The 22,755-nt window shown below is 53.7% G+C and overlaps 1 protein-coding gene across 2 annotated transcripts in view; it reads left to right on the forward strand.

The window, feature by feature from the left end:
- C23H6orf132 (chromosome 23 C6orf132 homolog) overlaps positions 1-17,899 on the forward strand; it is a 35,340-nt gene extending 17,441 nt beyond the window's left edge. The window contains exons 3-6 of one of the 2 annotated variants that reach the window (XM_018039050.1): positions 8,862-8,937; positions 11,214-13,219; positions 13,340-14,724; positions 15,398-17,899. In XM_018039050.1, coding sequence (XP_017894539.1) covers positions 8,862-8,937; positions 11,214-13,219; positions 13,340-14,724; positions 15,398-15,515 — 3,585 coding nt within the window. In that variant the 3' untranslated portion in view covers positions 15,516-17,899. Of the gene's footprint in view, positions 1-8,861; positions 8,938-11,213; positions 14,725-15,397 lie in introns of both variants that reach the window. The other variant, XM_018039049.1, reaches the window with a different exon arrangement.

The raw sequence follows: 22,755 nt of genomic DNA on the forward strand, positions 1-22,755 counted from the left end.
CCACTGCTCACCCACTGAGCCTTGTTAGGACCTGAGGTGTGGAGACTCAGAGAGATGCCCCCTCCTTGAGTGCTTCTCTGCAGGATCTCTTTAGGTGTGGGGAGGCCTCCGATGTCACAGCAAACCCACGGAGGCAGGATCAACCCCATCTTACAGATGAGAAAACTGAACCTCAAAAGGCAAGAAGGGGGCACACTTCCTGACCACTGAGTGTGTGATTCTATCTTTGAGATGATGGAGTTAAATTAAGATTGCCAGTGTGGTCTACCTGCCTACAAAATCCATGCTTTTCTTCATTTTTTAAGTATTCATTGATTTGGCTGCACTGGGTCTTAGGGACAGCACAGAATCTTCACTGCATTACACAGGATCTCGTGTGGCAACACCAGGACTCTCTAGTCGTGGTTCGCAGGCTTAGTTGCTATGCAGCATGGGGGATCTTAGTTCCCTGACCAGGGATCAAACCCACATCCCTCGAATTGCACGGTGGGTTTTGACCCACTGGAGCACGAGGGAAGTAAGTCCCCATACTCTTCTTGATTACGAGAACTTAAAAAAAAAACCCAAAACTACGTATTGTGTGTGTGTGTATTTTTCAATTGTGAAGGAAACAGAAGTTCATTGTTAAGAACTGAAAATAGAGACAAGTATAAGGAAGGAAATACATATAAATATCCTCAGAATGGCGCTTCCGTCCCTAGGCTCCCTGCCAGCTAATCATTGCCGGGTGACTTTTCAGTATACGAGGCTGTGATGGGGCTGCTTGATTGAGCTGGGGAGCTGGAGCTTGCACCCCTGTGAAGTGGGCAAGGTGACGGGGGTCTTAGCTTCTGGGTGTTGTCCGGGTGTGGGTTCGGGAAGGGCTGAGGCCCAGCTTCAGGGGGAATGCCCCACCTGGACTCTGCCCCAGGCGTTGAGCAAGGGCTGCTGTTGCGGAGTGGGGGTGGCCTGGCTGAGGACGGAGGCGCCAGGGGGCTGCCCCAGCAGAGGAGCTCAGATGCTCATTTGCATGTTCTTGGTCATTTCCCTTGCCCACCAGGTGGCCACACCCCGTCCCTCGATGTGGGGCCGCTGTCCTTCAAGGGCCAGACAGGTCTCCCTCCTGAGTCTACTTGAGGGGCATGCCAGTCCCTGCAGGCAGCCCCCTGGGGCGTGGGGTCTGATTTTCCCAGGGAAAGCGTGCTGAGGGTGGGGCAGCCCTCGGCTGACTGCTGCGGTCACAGGCCCACATCGGAGCCAGCGGTGACCTCAGGCCCAGTCCTGCCCGCTTGGCCTCGCCCTGTAACTCCTGGAAAAGCAGCTTCACAGACTCCTCCCACCCCCTCCTCCCCCTTCCTCCTCCCCTGCCCCCACTTGTTCCGCCACCCCCCTCCCCCCAAGAACTCTCCCGAGACAAGGGCAGAGGTCTGTCCCAACACCTGGTTGTGGAAGAGGGTGGCCTCCGGTGTTCAGGCCGCTGCCCACATGGCACAGGTGAGCCGAGCACAGACAGGACACCTTATGGGCCGAGACTCACAGAACGCCAGGTTGGAGATGATCCTGAAGAGCGTTCACAGGAGAGGGCGGGAAGGAGGCCCTTTGTTCCCAGTTAATTGGTGGTGGGTCTGGCGCCAGAACACAGACTTTACACCTCCCTGTCCTATGTTCTTTCCACCTCTCATTCATTCATCCAGGAGTTTCTTCACTCATCCAACTCTCACTGAATTGCCCCATCTGTGCCAGGTGGGCCAAAAAGGATCAGCCGTCCCCCTACCCACAGACAGACTGGGCTGGGCCAGCAGAGACCACGGCCACCTGCAACAGGCTTCGTTTATGCTGGAGGAAAAGTGTGAGTGTGAATAGTGGCAAAGAGGGCAGGCTCCGAGTTCCAGTATCGACTGCTGCTTATTAGCTGTACGACCTTGGGCGATGTGCTTAGCCTCTCTGTGTCTCAGTTTCATCTTCTATACAGTAAAAACAACAACCTACCTCTTAGGGTTACTACGATGATTAACTAGGTTGCTACATGAGAAGTACTCAATTGCACGGTGGGTTTTGACCCACTGGAGCACACATAGTAGGCACCTAATAAATGTCAGGTATCAGAATGCACACACAGGGTGAGGAACACACTGAGAAGAGAAATGAACTTGGGCTGAGGTTGCCAAGGAGGCCTTCCTGGAGGAGGGGTATTTAATCTAGGGTTTAAAGGCTAGGTAGGAGTTTGCTGGACAAAGAAGGGCATCTAAGAATAAGAGCCAAAGGTAAAGGAGATAATTAATAAGGATCTACTGTACAGCTCAGGGAACTCTTCTCAATACTCTGTAATGACCCACGTGGGAATAGAATTTTAAAAAGAGTGGATATAGGTATATGCATAACTGATAGATGTTACTGTACAGCAGAAACTAACACATCTTAAATCTACTATAATAATTAAAAAAAAGAGCAAAGCAAGATTTGGGAGGTCTGAGAGTATGTGGGAGTGAATCTCAAGCAGCTGCAGTGATTCTGCACGGTGAGGGAGGGAAGCAGAGCCAAATCACCTAGGGGCTTTTTCAAGCTATAGATTCACCCCCAGAACCTCGAAATACTCCCTCCAAGGAGTGGTCTCTCTGCCATACTGAAGAACCCTGCTGCAGGGAGCCCATTTGCTCTTGAGTGAGGCAGGTCTCCAGGGACACTGGTGGAAAAACACGAGAACCACTAACTGGAGCCCAGAGTGTGTGGAGTGGGTGGGAGAAGGTGGCGGGAGTTGCAGATAGGACAGCTTAGGAAAAGTCTAGAACGCCATGCGAAGGCGTTTGGGTGTCATCCTCCAGACCGACAGAAGGATGCTGAACAGGGAAGGGACCTGCTCTGGGATGCACTTTATTTCTTTCTTTATTTTTTTAAAAATATTTATTTATTTTGGTTGCTCTGGGTCTTAGTTGTGCCTGCCGGGCTTCTCTCTAGTTGAGACACGGGGGCTCAGCAGTTGTGGCCCACGGGCTTGGTTGCTCCGAATCAGGTGGGATCTTAGTTCCCCAGCCAGGGATTGAATCTGTGTCCCCTGCATTGGGAGGCAGAGTCTTAACCACTGGACCACCAGGGAATTCCCTGAGATGCATTTTAGAAAGAACATCCTGGCATCAGGCTTAAAGAATGGGGTGAGGCAGAAGCCAGGGAGATGATAGCAGTAGTCTGTCTGTCTGGGTAACAAACAGTGAGGACTGAAGGAGGGCCAAGCTTTTGGGGTAGCAGGAAGGGAGGGACGCAGGATATGCCTGGCAGAGCCAGGTGAAAAGCTGGGGGTATGGGTGACAGGTAGATGCCTGGAAAGACAGTGATTTGCTCATCTGTAAAGGGGAGGTGTAATAACACTGATCACATCTCATGTTGTGAAAAGCAAATGAGTTAAGAGATGGAAGACAGAGCACATGGTACAGAGTAAGTGCTAAGTAGCAGCTGTTATGGTTATGGTTAAGGTCGGGAATATTAGAAACGAGAGAAAGAAGTGAGATGCTGATGTCTGTCCAGTGGATGGGTAAGCTCCAAGTCTCCCTCAAGACTTTCTCTCTTGACGTTCTTGTTCTTCTGTTTGTGGGAGTGTGTGCCAAGTCGCTTCAGTCGTGTCTGACTCTTTGTGACCCTATGGACTGTAGCCCATCAGGTTCTTCTGTCCCTGAGGTTCTTCAGGCGAGAATACTGGAGTGGTTGCTGTGCCCTCCTCCAGGGGATCTTCCTGACCCAGGGACTGCACTCTCCTGTCTTAAGTCTCTAGCATTGGCAGGCAGGTTCTTTGCCACTAGCGCCCCCTGGGAAGTCCTTGGTCTTTTGTTTGCTATGTTTTAACTTTTTAAATTGTTAAGATACATTACTTGCAATCTACCATTTTAACCATTTTAAAATGGACCATTCAAGGGTATTAAGTAACTCTCTCCTTTTAACCAACCCCAATGTGCAGAGCAGTTGCAGGGATAGTACAAAGGACTCCCTAGAGCCGCCACCTAGATTCACCGCATTGTGCTCCATTTGCTTTATTTGCTCTCTCTCTTATTATTTACACATTGTTTCTGCCCAAATGTTAAAGAGTAATTTGAGACATCGGATCCCTTTATTCCTAACTACTTTCAATCAACTGTAATGCAATTAGTAAAAAACCAAAACCTTCCCTCTTCAAAAAAAAAAAAAAAACTCTTACATACTATGTGTGTGCTATGTAAGCACAGAGACATTCTCTGTGCAACTAGCAAATTCAGGAATTTAATATTGATACGATACTATTACCTGATATACCTTTTTCATTCAATCATCGCTGATTGTCCATTAAGGCCCTTTTACAGCACACCCTTCCCCCATCGCAGGATCACACATCGAATTGAGATGTTACCTCCAGGCCCTCTTCCAAAGGAGGCTTCACCTCAGTCCTCTGAGGCTAAGGGAGGCAGGTGAGGAAGTTCACTCCCCGTGGAGCTGGATGCTGTTCACACCTGTGCATTTGCACACTGAACTCTGTCACCACCTAAGCCAGGGCACTGGATGCCAGCTCCCTGGGTCCCCGTGTTGAGAGGGGTGTGATGTACCTTCCAGGTCTGTTTTATTAGCACTTGCATTAAAATGAGTTTGTATTTGCCTTCCCCAGTCCACACTGGTGGAAGGGACAGCTAGCCCAGGCAGGTGGGAGGGGAAGAAGCAGGGCCAGCTGGGGCTTGGGGCTGCATTCAGTTCAGTGTTGGGGGCTCCTAAGATCATGGCATCTGGTCCCATCACTTCATGGGAAATAGATGGGGAAACAGTGGAAACAGTGTCAGACTTTATTTTGGGGGGCTCCAAAATCATTGCAGATGGTGATTGCAGCCATGAAATTAAAAGATGCTTACTCCTTGGAAGGAAAGTTATGACCAACCTAGATGGCATATTAAAAAACAGAGACATTACTTTGCCAACAAAGGTCCGTCTAGTCAAAGCTATGGTTTTTCCAGTGGTCACATATGGATGTGAGAGTTGGACTGTGAAGAAAGCTGAGCGCCAAAGAATTGATGCTTTTGAACTGTGGTGCTGGAGAAGACTCTTGAGAGTCCCTTGGACTGCAAGGAGATCCAGCCAGTCCATTCGAAAGGAGATCAGCCCTGGGTGTTTTTTGGAAGGAATGATGCTAAAGCTGAAACTCCAATACTTTGGCTACCTCATGCGAAGAGTTGACTCATTGGAAAAGACTCTGATGCTGGGAGGGACTGGGGGCAAGAGGAGAAGGGGACGACAGAGGATGAGATGGCTGGATGGCATCACAACTTGATGGACATGGATTTGGGTGAACTCTGGGAGTTGGTGATGGACAGGGAGGCCTGGCGTGCTGCGATTCACGGGGTCGCAAAGAGTTGGACACGACTGAGCGATGGAACTGAACTGAAGGAGTGAGGCTGGACTTTGGGACCTACCCCAAGGGTAACAGAGTACCGCAGCACCTCAAGCACTGTGGGGATGTGATAGGCGTGTTCTGGACTCGTGTGTGTGTGTGTGTGTGTGTGTGTGTGTGTGTGTGTGTGTTCGTTCCAAGGCCGCTCAGGAGACAGATTTCCATCCATCCTGTGGTCTTTGGGATCTAAGGCGTTTTCAGAGTTCAGATCAAAGGTGGGGTGGACAGTATTACCTCCAGCCCATAAAGTCCGTCCGTGTTCCTCATTCACACATAATTATAGGGTGACCCAGAAGGTGCTTCTAGGATTCCAGGCAGCTTGGTTTGACTGTTCACAATATTCTTACTTTTGTGGGGAGAAGATTTAGAACACAGATTCCTGGGCTAGGAGCATTATCTCCTGTGGTCGTCGTGATGGCCCCACAGAGCAGGAAATCTCTCCATGTTATACATGAAGAAAATGAGTCTCTGATTTGTAGAAAAGGGAAGTTAGGAGGCCTAGGTTTGCACCCTGTCTCTTAAGGGGTTTGAGGTAACACAGTGCTGGCATATAGTAGGTGCATAAATGATAGATTAACATCATAGTTGCTACGGCTCATCCAAGATCACACTCCTCGAACGTCACACATGCACAGGCAAAATCAGAGCACGACTGGAATCTGAGAACTCTTGATGATAAGTCCCTAGGTCTTTCTACTTTCCAGTTATGTGCAAAAGAGGAATGAGAGCTCAACCTGGGCTTTTAAAGGCCTGGCCTCCATCTCATCAAAATCAGAGTATACATACTCCATGAGGGTTATTAGACAGTCAGTCATGGGTACACCACAAAGAGGTGGACAGGACTTAGCGACTGAACAGCTAGACAGCCTTGTGTACTGCCTCTCATGCAGTATGCACCGCATTTCAGAATGCAGGATTGAGAGAGGCTGAGAACAAGTATGTGGCCATTTGACTCAAACAGAGGCAGAAAAAAAGTAGATGATGGAGCAAGGCCATTCCAGTTCTTCAGAATTCTTTAAATAAAATGAGTTGTTTGCTGCCCTCATATAACCAGAGAGTAATTCTGAGACTGTTCTTGGTACCCCGAGGTCTTGTGGATGTTTGTGAAACATCTGCCTTGAATCCCCCTTCTTATATATTGAACCATTAAGTCTAGAGAGTTGGCACCATCAGCCCATCAGTGAGTAATAGCTTGGCTTACTATGTGTCCATGTTTGGGGGATTCATATAAGACATGTCCCTGGGCTCCAAGGAGCAACCAGATCTCATTGGAGGAACTGGGGGAATATCTAGGGCGCCAACAGGAGCCCTCCCTTGTGGGACTTGGCTGTGGGTTGCTCTGAACAGCAGTTGGTCAGTATGGTCTGGTGCAGACAAGGATGGCTCCGTAGGAATAACAAGAGCTAACGTTTATTGGGTTTTCACTGCATGCCAGGAGCTAAGTGCTTTTTGTGTATTGCATCACTTAATCCTCACAACTTCCCTAGAATAGGTAAATTCTATTTTTTCTTTTCTGACCGTGCCGTGTGGCATGTGAGAACATAGTTCCCCAACCAGAGATCGAACCTGTGCCCGCTGCCACTGGGAGTGTGGAGTCTTAACCACTGGACTGCCAGGGAAGTCCCAGTAAATTCTATTTTTAAATCAGTTTCATAGTCAAGGAAACTGAGGCACAGAGAACGTAAGTCATTGGCTGAGTCATATAGCCAGTGGGAAGCAGAGCTAGAATTCAAATTCAAGCAGTCTGGCTCCAGAACTTTCTCATTCCCTCTACCGCCTTTCTAGAGGGGCTCTGTGAATCCTTTTAGGATTAGAGACTTGGACTTTAGGGAAGCAAAATACTCAGGGGTGGGAGCTCCACAGACCTGGGCTTAGCACCACTGGTCGTGAGAGTGTAAACAACTTAGCAAACTTCTAAACCTCTGCGTTCTCCGGCTCATGGGGACAACTTCTTCATCGCAGGGTAGTGTGATGGTGAGCATGTGTTTACAGCACAGAGCAAGGGGTGTTACTGTTAGAAATGGAGGGTGGGAAGGGGGGCACAGCCTGACCAACACCCAGTATCAGGGATGAACATGAACCAGAGGGGTGGGTTGGAAGGATCCTAGAGAGGGAGCTGGTTCAGTTAGGTTGTCGGATTGGCTGTAACAGGTGAATGGAAATTAACACTAGCCTGAAGGATACTGCCAGGGTGTTGAGGACCTTGAAAGCTACCATAAACCTCCTCCAAAGGACAGGTGTGTGGACATTGTTGACATATGGAAATGTGTGTTTGGAGGGAAAGAAAATAGAATGCAAATAGTATGTACAGACCAACAGCTGTGTAAACGCATTATGGTCTGAAAGCCTAGAGATCAGAAAGGCATCCACAGTGCTGCTGGTACTCCAGGTCACCACTCTTTTCTTATTTACTTTTCTGTAACTACCTAATGAAAACTAAGCGTGAACGGGAGGCCAGGCCAAGGGGGGTTGGCTTTTGATCTTGTGGACATCCCTGGGGAGTCATGCAGTTTTGTTTTTTTGATCTGTTTCAATTGAGATACAGTTCATATACAGTTGACTCTCATTATTTGCAGATTCAGTATCTGTAATTCGCTTACTTGCTAAAATTTATTTGTAACCCTCCAAATCAGTATTCAAGACACTTTGGCTCGAGCGAAGCAGTGAAAAGTTTGTCACCTGCTGCACAGGGAACCAGCTGAGGTCGAACAAGGCATTTTGCTTCCTTGTTTCAGCCCTTGTACTGTAAATAAGCCTCCTTTTCTGTTTAGTGCCATACTTTTCATATTTCTTTACTTTTTGTTGGTGATTTTGCTATTTAAAAATAGCCCTCAAGGACTTCCCTGGCAGTCCAATGGTTAAGACTTTGTGTCTCCAATGCAGAGGGGCATGGGTTTGACCCCTGGTCGGGCAACTAAGATCCCACATGTTGCATGGAATGGCTAGAAAAACATTTTTAATTTTAAAAATTAAATGAAACATCCCCTAAGCACAGGGCTGATGTGCTGTCTAACATCCCTACGTGCAAGGAAGCTACGAGGTGCCTTACAGAGAAAATACGTGTGTTAGGTAAGCTTCAAAGGCGTGAGTTATGGAACTGCCGTGAGTTCAATATCAGCGAGTTAACAACAGACATTAAATAAGGTGTCTTTAAAGAGAAACACGCATAAAGACAAAGTTGTGTATTGATCAGCTGATGAAAGTGACTTGACCAAGATTTACAGGATCCTTACCCTGTATTTCCCTCAGGGCATGGATCCAGTTTTTACTATTTCACTGTTTGCAGCAATTTCACAGACCCTAACTACCACGAATAACAAGACTTGACTGTATCATAAAATTCATCCTTTTAACTGAGCCCATATTTCAGTATATTCACAAGGTTAACCCTGTGGATTTTTCAGCAATTAAAACGGCCTCACGGAGCAGCAAGTTAAGAACTGTCTGTCTTTCCCTGTCCCCTGATGGTTCTGCTCTCTTTCAGGATGCCCAGGAGAACCATGGACTGGCTGTACCCACGCCCTGTGTGCCAGACAGCTTTGCAGACAAACAAGGGACAGGTAAGAGGACCTCATGCTTGAGACTTGCCCATCTTTCTTTTTTCCCTCCTTAAGCCCAAGCATCTGGACCTCCCTCCCCAGCTGGTGAGAAAGCTGGAGTCCCCAGGCCTCTTGGCTGCTAGCTGCTGTGTGTGGGAGATGAGGAAAGCCATGGCTAAGGCCCAGGGGAGGAAGGATGGTTAGGGACGTGGCCAGAGCAGGAACAAGGGCAGCGTGAGTGATAGAAAGAACCCTGGAGTCAGGCAGTGCTGGCTTTGAGTCCCAGCTCCCCCGCATATTAGCCTCGCTCCCTGGGGCAAGTCACTTAACCCCTTGCCCTCTGTATCTCTGGGCAAGACAATTCCAGTTCTGGAGGCGCAAACAAAGTACTGGATAGGATGTGAGTCACTTCTCGTCATATCCCTGCTCAAAACCCGCCAGTGACTTCCCTTATCACCTAACGGAAGGGTTCTTGCCAGGATGGCCAGAATCTGGCCCCACCTGGCTTAATCTGCTGGCTTTCTCGTCTCATCCCACTCTCCTTGCCGCTCCTTCAATATCCAGGCTCGTTTCCACCCTCGGGCCTTTGCACTTTCTGCTGTCCAGTCTGTTCTTCCCTTGCACATGTGCACAGCTCATTCTCTCTCTCTCTCATTCCGTCTTTGCTCCAATGTCACCTTCCCAGCCAGGTCTTCCCGGACCTCGCTATTCACATTGCACCCCCAGCACCCATCCTGGGTTTCCCCTCTGTATCACTCTTCACCTCGATGTGGTGGAAATTTACTGATATATTCATTGTCTATCTCATTATCCCCTTAAAACACAAGCTGCAAGAGGGCCAATATTTTGATTATTTTTTGATTTGTCTTTTCTGCTGTGTCCCAGCTCTTAACACTTGGGTGCTCAATGGATGTTGTCTGGTCTTTATTTTGAAGTCAGGAAACTGGGAGGAGCCCTTCAGAGCTGCACATTCCTGGGTTTGTTTCACTCTGTGCCAGAAATTGAGAGGTGGGGGAGGCAAAGGATATGTGCCCCTCAGAGAGGAGTAACCAGGGCATCCTGGTGGTCTGCAGACACTAGGGAGGGGGCAGGGACTGGGGCTGGGGGCTGGGGATTTGAGCCTCTGGGGCTAGGGTGGGGGACTCAGTATCTCTCTAGTGCCTGAGTCATCCAAGTCAATTCATTTCTACACACCCCATCCATCCAGCAGTCCAGAGTCCCTTCCAGTTCTCTGCGAGGTTCTCTGGGTTCTTGGTAGATTCAGGATCTTTAGAAAGCAAGAACTGCTCATGCAGATTTCTTCCTCCCAAACTTTCACCCAAACTTCCTCACTGAGGTGACACTGAGGTGTCCAGGCCCCTACTTCCATCTATGACTTCCTATCTTTCCCAGCTTCCTGTCTTATGCAGAATGAAAAGGTAAGCACAGGTGGTAGTAGTCAAAGTGATCACCATTCTCTGGATCTAGCACTTGATACGGAGAAGGCAAAGGCACCCCACTCCAGTACTCTTGCCTGGAAAATCCCATGGATGGAGGAGCCTGGTAGGCTGCAGTCCATGGGGTCGTGAAGAGTCAGACACGACTGAGCGACTTCACTTTCACTTTTCACTTTCCTGCACTGGGGAAGGAAATGGCAACCCACTCCAGTGTTGGAGAATCCCAGGGATGGGGGAGCCTGGCGGGCTGCCGTCTGTGGAGTTGCACAGAGTTGGACACGACTGAAGCGACTTAGCAGTAGCAGCAGCAAGCAGCACCTGATAAGCTCTTTCCATGCTTTTACAAAAATTCTCTTAATCCTCACAACAGCTTTATGAGGCAATTGCTGACATTATTCCCATTTTACAGATAATGAAACTGAGGCTCAGCAAGTTTAATCAGTGGGTCCAAGGTCACACATTTAGTAAGTAGAGAGCCTGGATTTGAACCCTGACGTTTCCAGCTTTGTACCAGCTGAGGCACCTGTAAGAAACACCTGGTGCACTCCAAGGGGCTAACTGAAGAGAGTTTAGTAAAGGAATTATAAATAGGACTGTGAGCAGGGCAGAGAAGCATGGAGCCTGAGCCTCGGAAGCCAATGGAGAAAATTCAGCACAGGCTCCAGAGGCTGTGCCACGGACAGGCAGGGGCAGGGGTCCCTCCCTGGAAAGCAGAGGGTCCCTCCCAGGAGAGGTCAGGAGCCTGGAGACATGGCTGCTCCTCGCTTGGTGTTCAAGAAACTGGCCAGCTGCTCTCTCAGGAGGTCAGCAAGCCCATGCTGCCCACTCACCCTCCTCACCTCTGCCTCTCCCTCCTTTCAGGCACCAGCACGCTCGTCAATGGCAACCTGCGACTATACAGCTCTGTGGGGGACCTAAGGCCTGGGCATTATGGCCAGGACTTACTCATCCCCCCACCTCCCCCGGGCCCAGCGCCGGCACCACCCCTAGGTGCTCTGCAGCCTCCAGAGTTCTCTCCGCCACCTCCACCCTCCACAGCTCCCCCACCTCCTCCTCTGCTGGAATCACTGCCCCCACCCCCACCCAGCACAGCCCCAGCTCTGCCCCCAGGAATGGGGGCCCTTCCCCACCCACCCACCGTTTCCTCACCATCCACACCCACGCCTCCTGACTTCATTCCTCCCGCACCACCCCAGGCCATTCAAGCCCCACCTCTACCCCTCTTGCCAGCCCCTACACCCCCAGCCCCAGAGTCTCCTCATATCGTGGGGACACGCCTCTTCCCCACTGGGGGTGTCACCAAGTGGAAATCAGAAGTGGCGCTGAATGGCAGGCAGCCAGAGGTCCCCAGAAGCAGTCCCCCCAGGAGCCCTGCTGAGCCCAAGGGGGCCCTCCCGGGTCTGGAGTCCCACCTCACCTTCCCCCGGTCATTCAAGGTGCCTCCCCCAACCCCAGTCAGGACTTCGTCCATCTCTATTCCAGAAGCACAAGGGACTCCTCCTGAGGACGAAGAGCGCACCAAGAAGGGCCCCGGTCGACCCTCACTGCCTCCTAGCTTCCATATCCGCTCCGCGTGCCAGGCCTACCCCAACAGGGCTGCTGAGCTGGCACGCCCTGAGGAGCCCAGCACTGTGGCACTGGCCGGCCCAAGGCCAGGCCAGCCTCAGGTCCAGAGCAGTGAACAAGCTGAGACGCCACCTCCAGCCCCTCCCCTACCCCCTCCTGCACCCCCACTCCCTCCACCAGCACCCCCACTGCCCCCAGCCGCCCCTCCTCTGCCATCTGCTGAGAAGGCAGCCCCTCCACCTGCTGGCTTGATGAAAAGAACCAAGTTTAGCTTTCCTGCTCCCAAACCCAAACCTGACCCCCCCAGCCCGGAGGAGACAGCCTCTTCGGAGCCCATGGACTGGCGGGACCCCAGCCAGATGGCAAAGCTCCGGGACCAGCTGTCAGCCTATCTTTGCAGCTCCAGGAGAGAGGACCGGCTTGCCAGTCACAGACCAGGTCCAACAGCAGCCTCTCAGGAAAGAGAGGACCACAAGCGTCCCAGCCTGCCAGCGAAAGAGGCGCCCCCGAGTCTGCTACAGAAGGAGGCTCCCCCAAGCCTGCCAGAAAAGGAGGCCCCCTCAAGTGTTCCTGAGGAGAGCCCTTGCAGCCGGCCAAAGAAGGCTGCCACCAGCCTGATCCTCCCTCCTGTGGACTACCTCCCCCAAGACGCGCCAACTCCTAGCGTCTGGGAGATCCGGAAGAAGCTGGAGGCCCAGCTTTCCTCATCAGCTGAGAAGGAGGCCAGGCCCAGCAGAGGGTCTCTGCCTCCCAAATCTCAGCCAGAAGGGGGAAGAATCTTTGAAAACAGAGATGATAACAGCAAATCCCCCAAGCCTGTGGCCAAGAATCTGCCACCTCTATCCACCACCCCTCTGCCAAACACACCACTCCAGTCCAAGGTCACACCTGGACCAGCCACCCCACCCAAGGCCACGCCTGAACCAGCCACATCACCCAAGGCCACTCCCAGACCAGCCACCCCACCCAAGGCCACGCCTGAACCAGCCACATCACCCAAGACCACTCCCAGACCAGCCTCACCACCCAAGGCCACGTCCGGACCAGCCTCACCACCCAAGGCCACGCCTGGACCAGCCACACCACCCAAGGCCACGCCCGGACCAGCCACACCACCCAAGGCCACGCCCGGACCAGCCACACCACCCAAGGTCACGCCCGGACCAGCCACACCACCCAAGGTTGTGCCCGGACCAGCCTCACCACCCAAGGCCACACCTGGACCAGCCACAACACCCAAGGCCATGCCTGGACCAGCCACACCACCCAAAGCCACGTCTGGACCAGCCACACCACCCAAGGCCACACTCGGACCAGCCACACCATCCAAGGCCACGCCTGGACCAGCCACAACACCCAAGGCCATGCCTGGACCAGCCACACCACCCAAAGCCACGTCTGGACCAGCCACACCACCCAAGGCCACACCTCTACCCATCACATCTTCCCAACTGATAGCAGAAAAGAACCTGGCCCCTGCTGGGCAGTGGGAGAAGCCAGAACATGAAGCACTTGCAGTGCCCTCCAAGCCAGAGGTAGAGGGGCACTCCTCAGAGACCAGTAAGCCTCCTACACAGGGAGCCCTCTCATCTCCAGCCTTCCCCCCAAAGATATCACCTGGGCGAGAAGAGGTGCCATGTTTCTACAAGCCCCACTGCAGCCAGAACAGCTCCAGCAGGGAGGTGGCTGTGGTGATACCCACTCTGTCCAGAGGAGAGGCTGCAGGGTCAGGCAAGCCTGTGGAGGTGAAGGAGCCCCAGGAGCTGCCACCCAAACCCCCAGCCTCATCCCAGGCTGCTGACGAACTCCTCAGGCACCCGGTGACGGGGGAGGTGGTGGAGCGGGGTTCCCCGATGGCCCTGCTCCTTGCAGCCAAGCAGAGGGCCCAGAAGGGGAGGCCCAGGGGGGCCCCCCTGGGCCGGCCCTCCCTGCCAGGGAGTCTCCAAGGCCCGAGCCAGCCCGAGGCAGGCTTTGATACCATCTTGTACAACGAGGGCCAGCCCAACTCCTTCACTGTGGTCCCCAAGGTGTCCAAGGAGACTGAGAAGGTCCCCCAGCTAACCTCGCCCGGACAACCCAAAGGACTCTGTCAGTGGGAACTCCAGCCCCGCAGGGACCCGGAGGACACAGAGTCGGGCCGCGGGCCCAGCTCGACAAAGGTGAAGCCCCAGGCCTCCGCGGCCTGGGAGAGACCAGCGCTCTCCAGCCTCCTCCAGGGCCGCCTGCTGCCCAAGTCTTTCTCTTCCCCTCCTTCTCCTTCCCACAAGCCGGAGGAAGACAAGGAGGAGGAGTTCAACTTTGAGGTCATCCCGCCGCCGCCAGAATTCAGCAATGATCCCGAGCCCCCGGCCGCCCCCTTGCAGTATCTGGGGCGCCGGGGTTCCCCTCCCCGGAACAATTTCTCAGACTTGGGGCAGCCCGCGAATGCGGGCCCAGCTCGCGGCTTCTCTCACTTCTCCGCGGATCCAGGTCCGGCCCGGGGCCTGGAGCGCTTCTCCGGCGGGGGCGGGGGCCGCTCGCTCATCAAGAAGCGCCTGTACGTCGGGGAGCCCCACCGCAACCCAGAGCCGCCCCGCGGCGGCACCGGCCGCAGCCTGAGCTTCCCCAACTGCTTCGGGCCGCAGCCCGGGGGCCCCTTCGCAGCGCCCAGCGGCCCGGAGATGCGGCGCGTCAACTCGGCGGGCCGCGGGCCCCCCGGCGGCCTGCACTTGCGGAACATGTCCCTGGAGGGCGCCGCTCGCGGAGAGGCCAAGTACAAAGCTCGCGGCGGCGGCGGCGACTATGGCTGCTCCCCGGCTACCGGCAGGTGAGCGGCAGGCTGGGAAAGCAGGGGAGAGGGGAGCTGGGCTGGGAAGGCAGGGAGAGGGGAGAAGGTAGGGGAGAGGGGAGCTGGGCAGGGAAGGCAGGGGAGAGGGGGCTGGGCAGGGAAGGCAGGGGAGAGGGGGGCTGGGCAGGGAAGGCAGGGGAGAGGGGGGCTGGGCAGGGAAGGCAGGGGAGAGGGAGGCTCACCCCCAGACTACCCGGAGCTGGCCAGGCTGCAGCCATCAGCCTGGACATTTGGTTTTCTCCCTCCTGGCTCTCAGGGCAGAGAGAAGGGGCAGGGAGGCCTGCTTTCCTAACACCCACTGTCTCCTTTGTCTTCTCGCTCCTGTCTCCCTCTTCCTAGAGTTCCCGTGTGGGGTGGGGGAGAGCTGAGCGGTCCTTGAGTGCTGAGATTTCCCATCACCAAGATGCATCCAGAGCCAGGCTAGGAGGGAAGGGTTCTGAGAAGGAGGGTATTGCACGTGTACTCTGGCGACAGGGCCTGGACAAGAGGGAACCCTGGGGCTGATGAGTCAATACTGGCGTCCCACTGGGGAGAATAAGCCCTGGGCTTGAGGGGCAGCTCCATCCTTCCTCTGATGGCCCTGGGGAGATTCGCGGGTTGATGGTCAACCAGCTGCAGATACTAACCTCATCTCTCTCCTGCTTCCCGCCAGGTCTCCCCACAACAACATGCACTACGGAAGCTCCATCAACACATTCACTGTGAGGCCTGGGACCCGCCATCCCATCTCCTATGCCTACTCAGGGGCCCATTGGAAGGCCCCCTCCTGAGCTCAGGGTTTTCTCAGCTCTCCTCCAAGGGGTCGGATCCAGGCGCTTGTTTTGGTGGGGTTGGGAGGGATGCAACTGGTGTTAGGTAGCCTCACCCAGACACAGAAGAGTCTTTTGTTTCCCAAAGACAGATGGACAACGAGTGAAGCCTTGGCCCCAGGAAGATCAGGATTGGACTTCTGTTTCCCAAAGCCTTGGTGTGGCTGTGGACTGTCTGCAGAGGAGGGTGGGAGGGAGGAGAAGGGAGAAGAGAAGGAACCTTTAAGGACCCGGAGCCTGAGTTTTCACTGTCTGGGACTATTTGCCTTAGCAGGGCTTACTGAAAGCAGTTTTCCAAGCAGCCCTGCTGAGCAGGTTCTAAAAGCAAGGGCAGTGGCACTGGTTCCGAATGGGAACCTGATGGGAACCCATCAGAATGGCTGTGGTTGCTGGAAGGCTCTCATGAGGGGCTGGGGACCAGCCCTGTCTGGGTAGGGGTGCAGGGTGCTACAGGTTGATCTCAGCTTCCACCTGTCCACCAGTTGCCAATCCAGAGGTGATACCTGGGGTTGCTGGTATGAAAGCCACAGTGAGGTGGGACGAGGAATATGTAGGCAGAAGTGGGGAAGATACCAGAACAGAGTGCTTTGCACTGACCATGAGTAGGGATGGGGGAATTGGTGGTTCATTTCTCCCTGGCCTTGAGCTACAGAAGGGCCTAGAGAGGGAAGACTTGGCAAGGTTGGGATGGAAGGCAGGGTGGAGGCTTGCTTTTCTACTCAGATCCAGGCAGCCATGATTTGGGGGGTTGGGCCCAAGGAGCCAGAAAGCCTGGGGCTTGACACCAAAGGCCTTGAGTGGTGGTCAGGTCCTGTATGGGATTTGGAGGGGCAGCATCCCAACCACCCCTCCCAACCCCAGTACTATAGGTCCCCAATATTATTGAGGCCTTGGGATATGTAACCAAGATGCCAGAAGGCCTTGGAGAGTAGGAGGCGACAGAGATGGTAATAGAGGTCTGAGAAGAGTTTGCTATGAGTAGGGACCGTGATTTGGAAAGTCAAGAGTGCAGGACCAGGCCCGTTCAGAGCAGGGAAACCTGATCAGTAGGGTGACCATTTGTTCTTTGGTGGGAAGTCTGGGTTTAGGCCTGTTTTCCAGCTTATTAGAACCCCTTCCACTTTCAAAACAGTCCTGGTGTAGATGGTGTCTGGCCATCAGACACGTCAGGGACCACTACTCCTTGGTCCATCTTGTCTTCAGGTCTTGGTGGGTTGAACTCCTGGGGCCAGGCCAAGGCAGGCTACCTGGGTGAGGGAATAGGGCAGGGGGTGCCTGCCTCAGAGGAACAGGCTGGTGGGGGCACCCAGGAAGCAGTTCCCTTTGGGGGCATGATGCTAGACCTCTGTGATGTGTGCTAACCACTCACAGTACCAGGGTGGGGGGTAGCAGATGACCACTTCAGGGAAAGAGTGCTGGGGTGGGCAGGTGCTCTGATGGGGCAGGATCTGGTCGCCTGTGTCCAAAAAGCCAACCACACCCCAGTGCCAGCAGTGGCTCTATATATATGTATGTATTTCCCCCTGTACAATGTTTTATACAAGATTTCACTAATTTATCTGCTATGTTAAGGCTTGAGGGGTGGGATGTGGACTCCCAGCTGTATCTTGCCCTGGGGTTGGCAGGGAAGGACTGATTCTTTCTTGGCATGGAAATAAACAGGCCAGTCTGGATGGCCTCCAGCCTGGTGGCTGCAGATTGATGACTGAGACGTACTGGGCTGTGACGAGAGGTTGGGGGAACTCAGCTGGGGAAGGCCGAGTACAGGGTGGTGGCTGTACCGGGGCCATTATGCTGAGCCCAACTCTTTCTTCTGACCCCTAGGTTTTCTCATTCTCCAAGTCCTTTCAAGGGGAGGGAGTAGAGCTGAAGTCTCGTGATAACAGACTGTGCCCCAAAGCAAGTCTCTGAGTCTCTGAACCTCAGTTTCTTCTGTATAATGGATGTGATAACCTACCTCATGAGGCTGTTGTGACAACTAAAGACAGTCGTGCATTCATATAACAGGGATCTGAGTGGCCACGAGATAGCAGGCACTGTGCTTAGCACGGATATACAGCCATCAACACTGACACACCTCCTACCCATGGCAAGACTGTAGTCTCGTGGAGGAGAGAGAATGGCAGGAACGCACAGAAACAGCCTCTGTTATAAAGAATGGTAGGGAGGGGAGGAAACAGGGACTGTGAGAATAACTGGAGGGTGGAGGGGAGGAGCGGATTGACTTTGACTGGCTGGTCAGGGGGCGGCCTCTTGAAAGGGTGCAGTTTATGTGGTTCCAGCCAAGCATCCATCATGTATCTGGCACTCAGTGATTGCTCAATAAACTGCATCTTGTCTGTGGCCCTGCATGGCTTTCCATAAAGCATCTTTAACTTTCCCAGAAGAGGAAACTGAGAACCAGAGGTCGTCTCTCACCGTGTGAGAGTGTGCTTGTTGTGTTTCCTGTGTCTGAGCCTTTTGTGGGGGGGTTTCTGGGAAAGGGAGGCTGGGAGGGTGACTCACTTGTCTGGCAACTTGGAAGGGCCGCCCCTCTCCCGTCCTGGGGCTCCCTGGTTCTCTTGTCTCTCACCGTCCCCACCCTGAACTGTGAGCAAGGATGGGGCCCTGCCTCTGGCTGCTCTGCAGGAGGCGAGGATCAAGGAATCACCTTGATTCATCTCTAACTCAGCTCGAAAGTGACCGGGATGGATGTGTGCTCTGTGGTTTTGTTTTTTGTTTTTTTTTTTTGGAAAAAAACCTTTTGACCCTGCTGCATGGCATGTGGGATATTAGTTCCCCGACCGGGGATTTAACCTGTGCCCCCTGCACTGGCAACAGAGTCTTAACCACTGGACCACCCTGTGTCTGAGTCTTAAACTTTGTTAGTCCCAGACTTCTTTAAAGAACTTTTGAGAGCTATGGATGCTCACCCCAGAAAGATGCCCCCACATGCATTTTTACAGGTTATTTCAGGCACTCCACAGATTCCCCCAGACTGGGCTCCGTGGACTTCACGCTGAGAACTCCTGATGAAATCGTGGTCATGGTAACCACCAACAGTGTACTTAATTTTGACAGTTTGGAAAATTCATTCCTTTGCTTGTTTACTCCTGACAATTGTCTAAGGAGTGCCGGCCTCGGAATACTCCTACTTCCATGCTGATGAGAAAATTAGGGCTCCAAGAAGAAGAGTGAATTGTTCAGAATAGCCCACCTGCCTCCAACCTCTGCTTCTCACCACTGCCTGCCTCCCACCATTCCCACGTTTCATCCCTCTTCCCAAACTGTGTACCTGTCAGAGCAGGGATGGGGGAGGGCCTGAGGAGGGAAAAGCTAATAGGCAAAGTTAATGGGTGTAGGTGGCAGAGGTGTTCCTGGATCGGGGTGGTCGCACCTTGGTTTCCGGAGCCTCCTCACTGCTTCCTGGACGTGGCCCAAGTCCCGGTACCCAGAACCAACCCCCCCCCACCATCCCCCTCTGAGGCCTGGCCCAAAGCAGCAGCGGGTCTGGTCCTGGGGCCTGCAGTGATGTCTGAAGGGCCCTCTTCTCCCAAAGGAGAAAGCACAGCTTTCTCTGGGGTGGGGTTTCCTGGAAGCAGAGAGGCCTTTTCTCACCCCTGCAGAGGCTGCAGGAGAGAGAGGTGCCTTCCACTGGGAGGCGTGAGGGAGTGAGCGGAAGCCTGCCCCCGCCTGCTCACCCCTCACCTGCCTCCCCTCGGAGGCCTCTGGCCACTTTCATCTCTGCAGCTCGAGGGCAGTGCTGGTTTCCCACCATGAGTCAGTCAGCTGCCCAGAATGGGCAGCCCCTGAGTCCAGGCAGAGGAGCTGGGCCTCCTCCTCGCCCAGGGCTGGCCGGCCGCTGTGGACCCGCTGCTGGGGCCTCTGCAGGCGCTTCTGGCCAAGAAGGTGAGAGAAGGAAGGAGCGCTTCTGGGAGGGGGTGGAGACCCTGGCAGCAATGTACGGATGCTCGTCTTTACCTCGAGGGTCCTGTGCTCCTGCCCAGGTCTCAGAGCTCTAGAACCGTCGTCAACACTTGGCACAGGGGAGCTCCTCCCTGCTCCCCTCCTTAAGAACTGCTCTCCAAACTCCTACAGATGGTTCTCTGAGGTCTCCGGTCCTTTAGGAGTCCTGTCTCCTTCCTTCCTCCGCCAACCAGTCCTCCTTCTCCATAGCGTCCATGTCAGGAGACTCAGTGGCACCCCCGTCTGGCCTGCACCCATTGCTAACTTGAAAGTACTCTGTCCCCAGCCATTTCCCTGTGGATCCTGCCGGCCACTCAGATTCGGCCTCTCCTCTCCCCTCTTTCCTTCTCACACAATCATGAGGCCAGAGCAGCCAGACTGATGGCCTCACTACCCGCCCCCTCAGCTTCCTCAAGGCTGAGTTGCTCTTCAAGGCCCAGCCAGCCCCGTGCTGCTCGGAGACCCCTCCCTCCTCCACACCGCGGCACCCACTTACCTTGGCTGGCTCATCCTTCAGGCCCCGCCAAACATCCCTCACGTCCATGGCCACCTCAGCTCCTGTTAAAGCTCACGGTTCCCCTCACATGGTGTTCAGACGCTCTACATCTCCCTCCCCCAGCAGCCTGTTGGCTCCACAAGGATACCTGTCTTATTCATCACAGCATCCCCGGCATCTCTGGCTGCTCCTGGGCGCACCAGGTACTAATATGCGTTTGTTGAATGGCTACCTGTTAGTGTGTAATCACTAACATGCACTATCTAAGTTCCTTGAGGGCAAAGGCCATGTCTCCTATGGACCCGTGATCACACAACCCTCTGGGTTTTGTTGTTTTTGGCTGCACTGGGTCTTAGCTGCAGCATGCAGGATCTCCGTTGTATTGTTGGGGATCTTTCGTTATGGCACATGGACTCTTTGTGGCATGCGGCTCTATAGTTGCGACACCCGGGCTTAGTTGCTCCACGACATGTGGGGTCTTTCCGGACCAGGGATCGAACCTGCGTCCCTTGCATTGCAAGGCAGATTCTCAACCACTGGACCACCAGGGAAATCCCAACCCTCTTGTTTCTAGATGTCTGTGACCTGATCTAATGCTGAGGTTCCTGCAGGATGTAAAGTAATGGTTTTAGGGACAGGCCTCGTGAGTTTCATCATAATGGCATCAAGATGCCTTGAAGAGGCTCCTGCCTGGTGCGCTGAGACTTTGATGCCCTCTAAGTGGAAGCAGAAGGAGCTGGGTACTACCAGGTGTGGTCCATCTGGTCCTCAGAGGGCTAGGCATGGGAGCCTCAGATGACCCTCGTATCAGGTCAGGGCTGCTGCCCCCTGGAGCTGCCAGCGCCAAGCAGCCCAACGACCTGCCCTCCACGTCCACTCCCCTTCTGCCCTTCCATCCTCAGCACCGTGATCGGTCTCCAGCCTGTCCCTGTGCTGCCAGGGCCAACGTGGGTCGGACAGTGAGAAGCAGCAGCACCCCTGGGGCCAGGGTGGCAGAAGCCAGTCAGGATCAGTCTGTTCACTGTCCCCCCGCCCCCTATGCCACAGAGTCCTCCCTCAGGAGGAAGCCTTACAGTTCGAGGGGTTTGGGTTTGTTTTGGCTTTTTTCCACCCCCCTGTTAAACAGCGAGTTCCCTGCACAAAGTTCTCAGCCTTAGGAGGGATCCACACACAGAATGGGGACCCAGCAACATTGCCATCCTCCATTTCTCCCACTGCAGAGTGGCGTCATGTTCCCAGTGCCGCTGAGGTGGGATGTCGCTGGCAGCCCTTCTGTGGGGCATTCCCTTCTCATCCCTGAAAACTGTATTTCTTCCATCTGTCTTCCCCAGACCGAGCCTCCAGTCTCCTTTAAGACTTCCTCCCAGGAGAGTTCTGTGTTCTGCCACTTCGTGTCACTGTCATTTGCTTTCTGAGCCGCTCAAAAAGGGTTTGGTAGGTGCCTGCTTCCTCTCTTTCTCTCTCTTACCCTATCTGTGATCTTCCTGCCTTTTGGTTCAAAACTTTCCAGCACTTGTTCCAAATACCCGAGGCAGCACAAACCTGAGGCAGTTCCATCCCACAGTGCTAGAGGGCTGCACAGTACAAGGCAAGGAGCCAACAGGAGTTCCCTGGTGGCCCAGTGGTTAGGACTCCATGCTTTCACTGCCAAAGGCCTGGGTACGATCCCTGGTTAGGGAACTAAGATCCACAAGTCACCCAGTACAGCCAGAAAACAAACAAAGGCAAGGAGTGAGGTAAGAGGCTCACAGTTGAGTGCAGGAGACACACACACACACACACACACACACACACAAAAATAACTAGGATATAAAGCAAGACATTTCAAAGTTCTCCCACCCAGGGGAGCCGGGTGGCCAAATAGAGCAGGTGACCACACAGGACACACTGCTGGCCTAGCACCACGGGCGGCCCCCCTTGCTGGCCTGTGACCAGGTCATCAAGGCCGCCCTCAGCCCTGTGACCCCAGTGGGAGTTCATGCATGAGCGGGCAGAGGAAGGAGGGCAGGCATCTGTTTACCTGCTTCCTCTACAGTGTCTGACATGCAAACCCTTGGGAAAGGCTACTTGTTATTGCTGAGGCAGACACACACACTGCTGTTGTCTTCGATGGCCTCTGCTGGCCCTTTAAGGCTGCCATTGACATTCACTTTAACCTGATCTCTCCAGGGGGAGTGGAGGGGAGTGAGGAGCAGAAGTCTGTGTCTGTAGCACTGCTGTCCTTGCCCCGAGGGCTAGGCTGAGCCGCTGCGTGTGACCCTTACGTGTACATGTGAGGTTGGCTGTGCGTGGAACCAGCAGGTGGCGCTCTGCTCACAGGTACGTGACCTCAAGCCTGGAAAATGATGTTCATGCTGAGGTTGACAGGGCTCCCCTTAGGATCCAGGCACAGAGCTAAGAGCTGCCCCATCTGCCAGTATTTCCCAAACTCGAGCTGCATTAGATATATTGGAGGATTTGTGAAAACACAGATCCCTGGGGCTCATTCCCAGCACTCCTGATTCAGTGAGTTTGCTGTGGGTCCTGAGAATTCACATTTCTAGTCATGTACAGATGTGAGAGTTGGACCATCAACAAGGCTGAGTGCTTCGAAGAATTGATGCTTTCGAACTGTGATGCAGGAGAAGACTCTTGAGAGTCCCTTGGACAGCAAAGAGATCAAACCAGTCAATCCTAAAGGAAATCAACCCTGAATATTCATTAGAAGGACTGATGCTGAAGCTCCAATACTTTGGCCACCTGATACAAACAGTCAACTCA

This window comes from Capra hircus, chromosome 23 (genome assembly GCF_001704415.2).
Source record: "Capra hircus breed San Clemente chromosome 23, ASM170441v1, whole genome shotgun sequence".
Taxonomy (NCBI): domain Eukaryota; kingdom Metazoa; phylum Chordata; class Mammalia; order Artiodactyla; family Bovidae; genus Capra; species Capra hircus.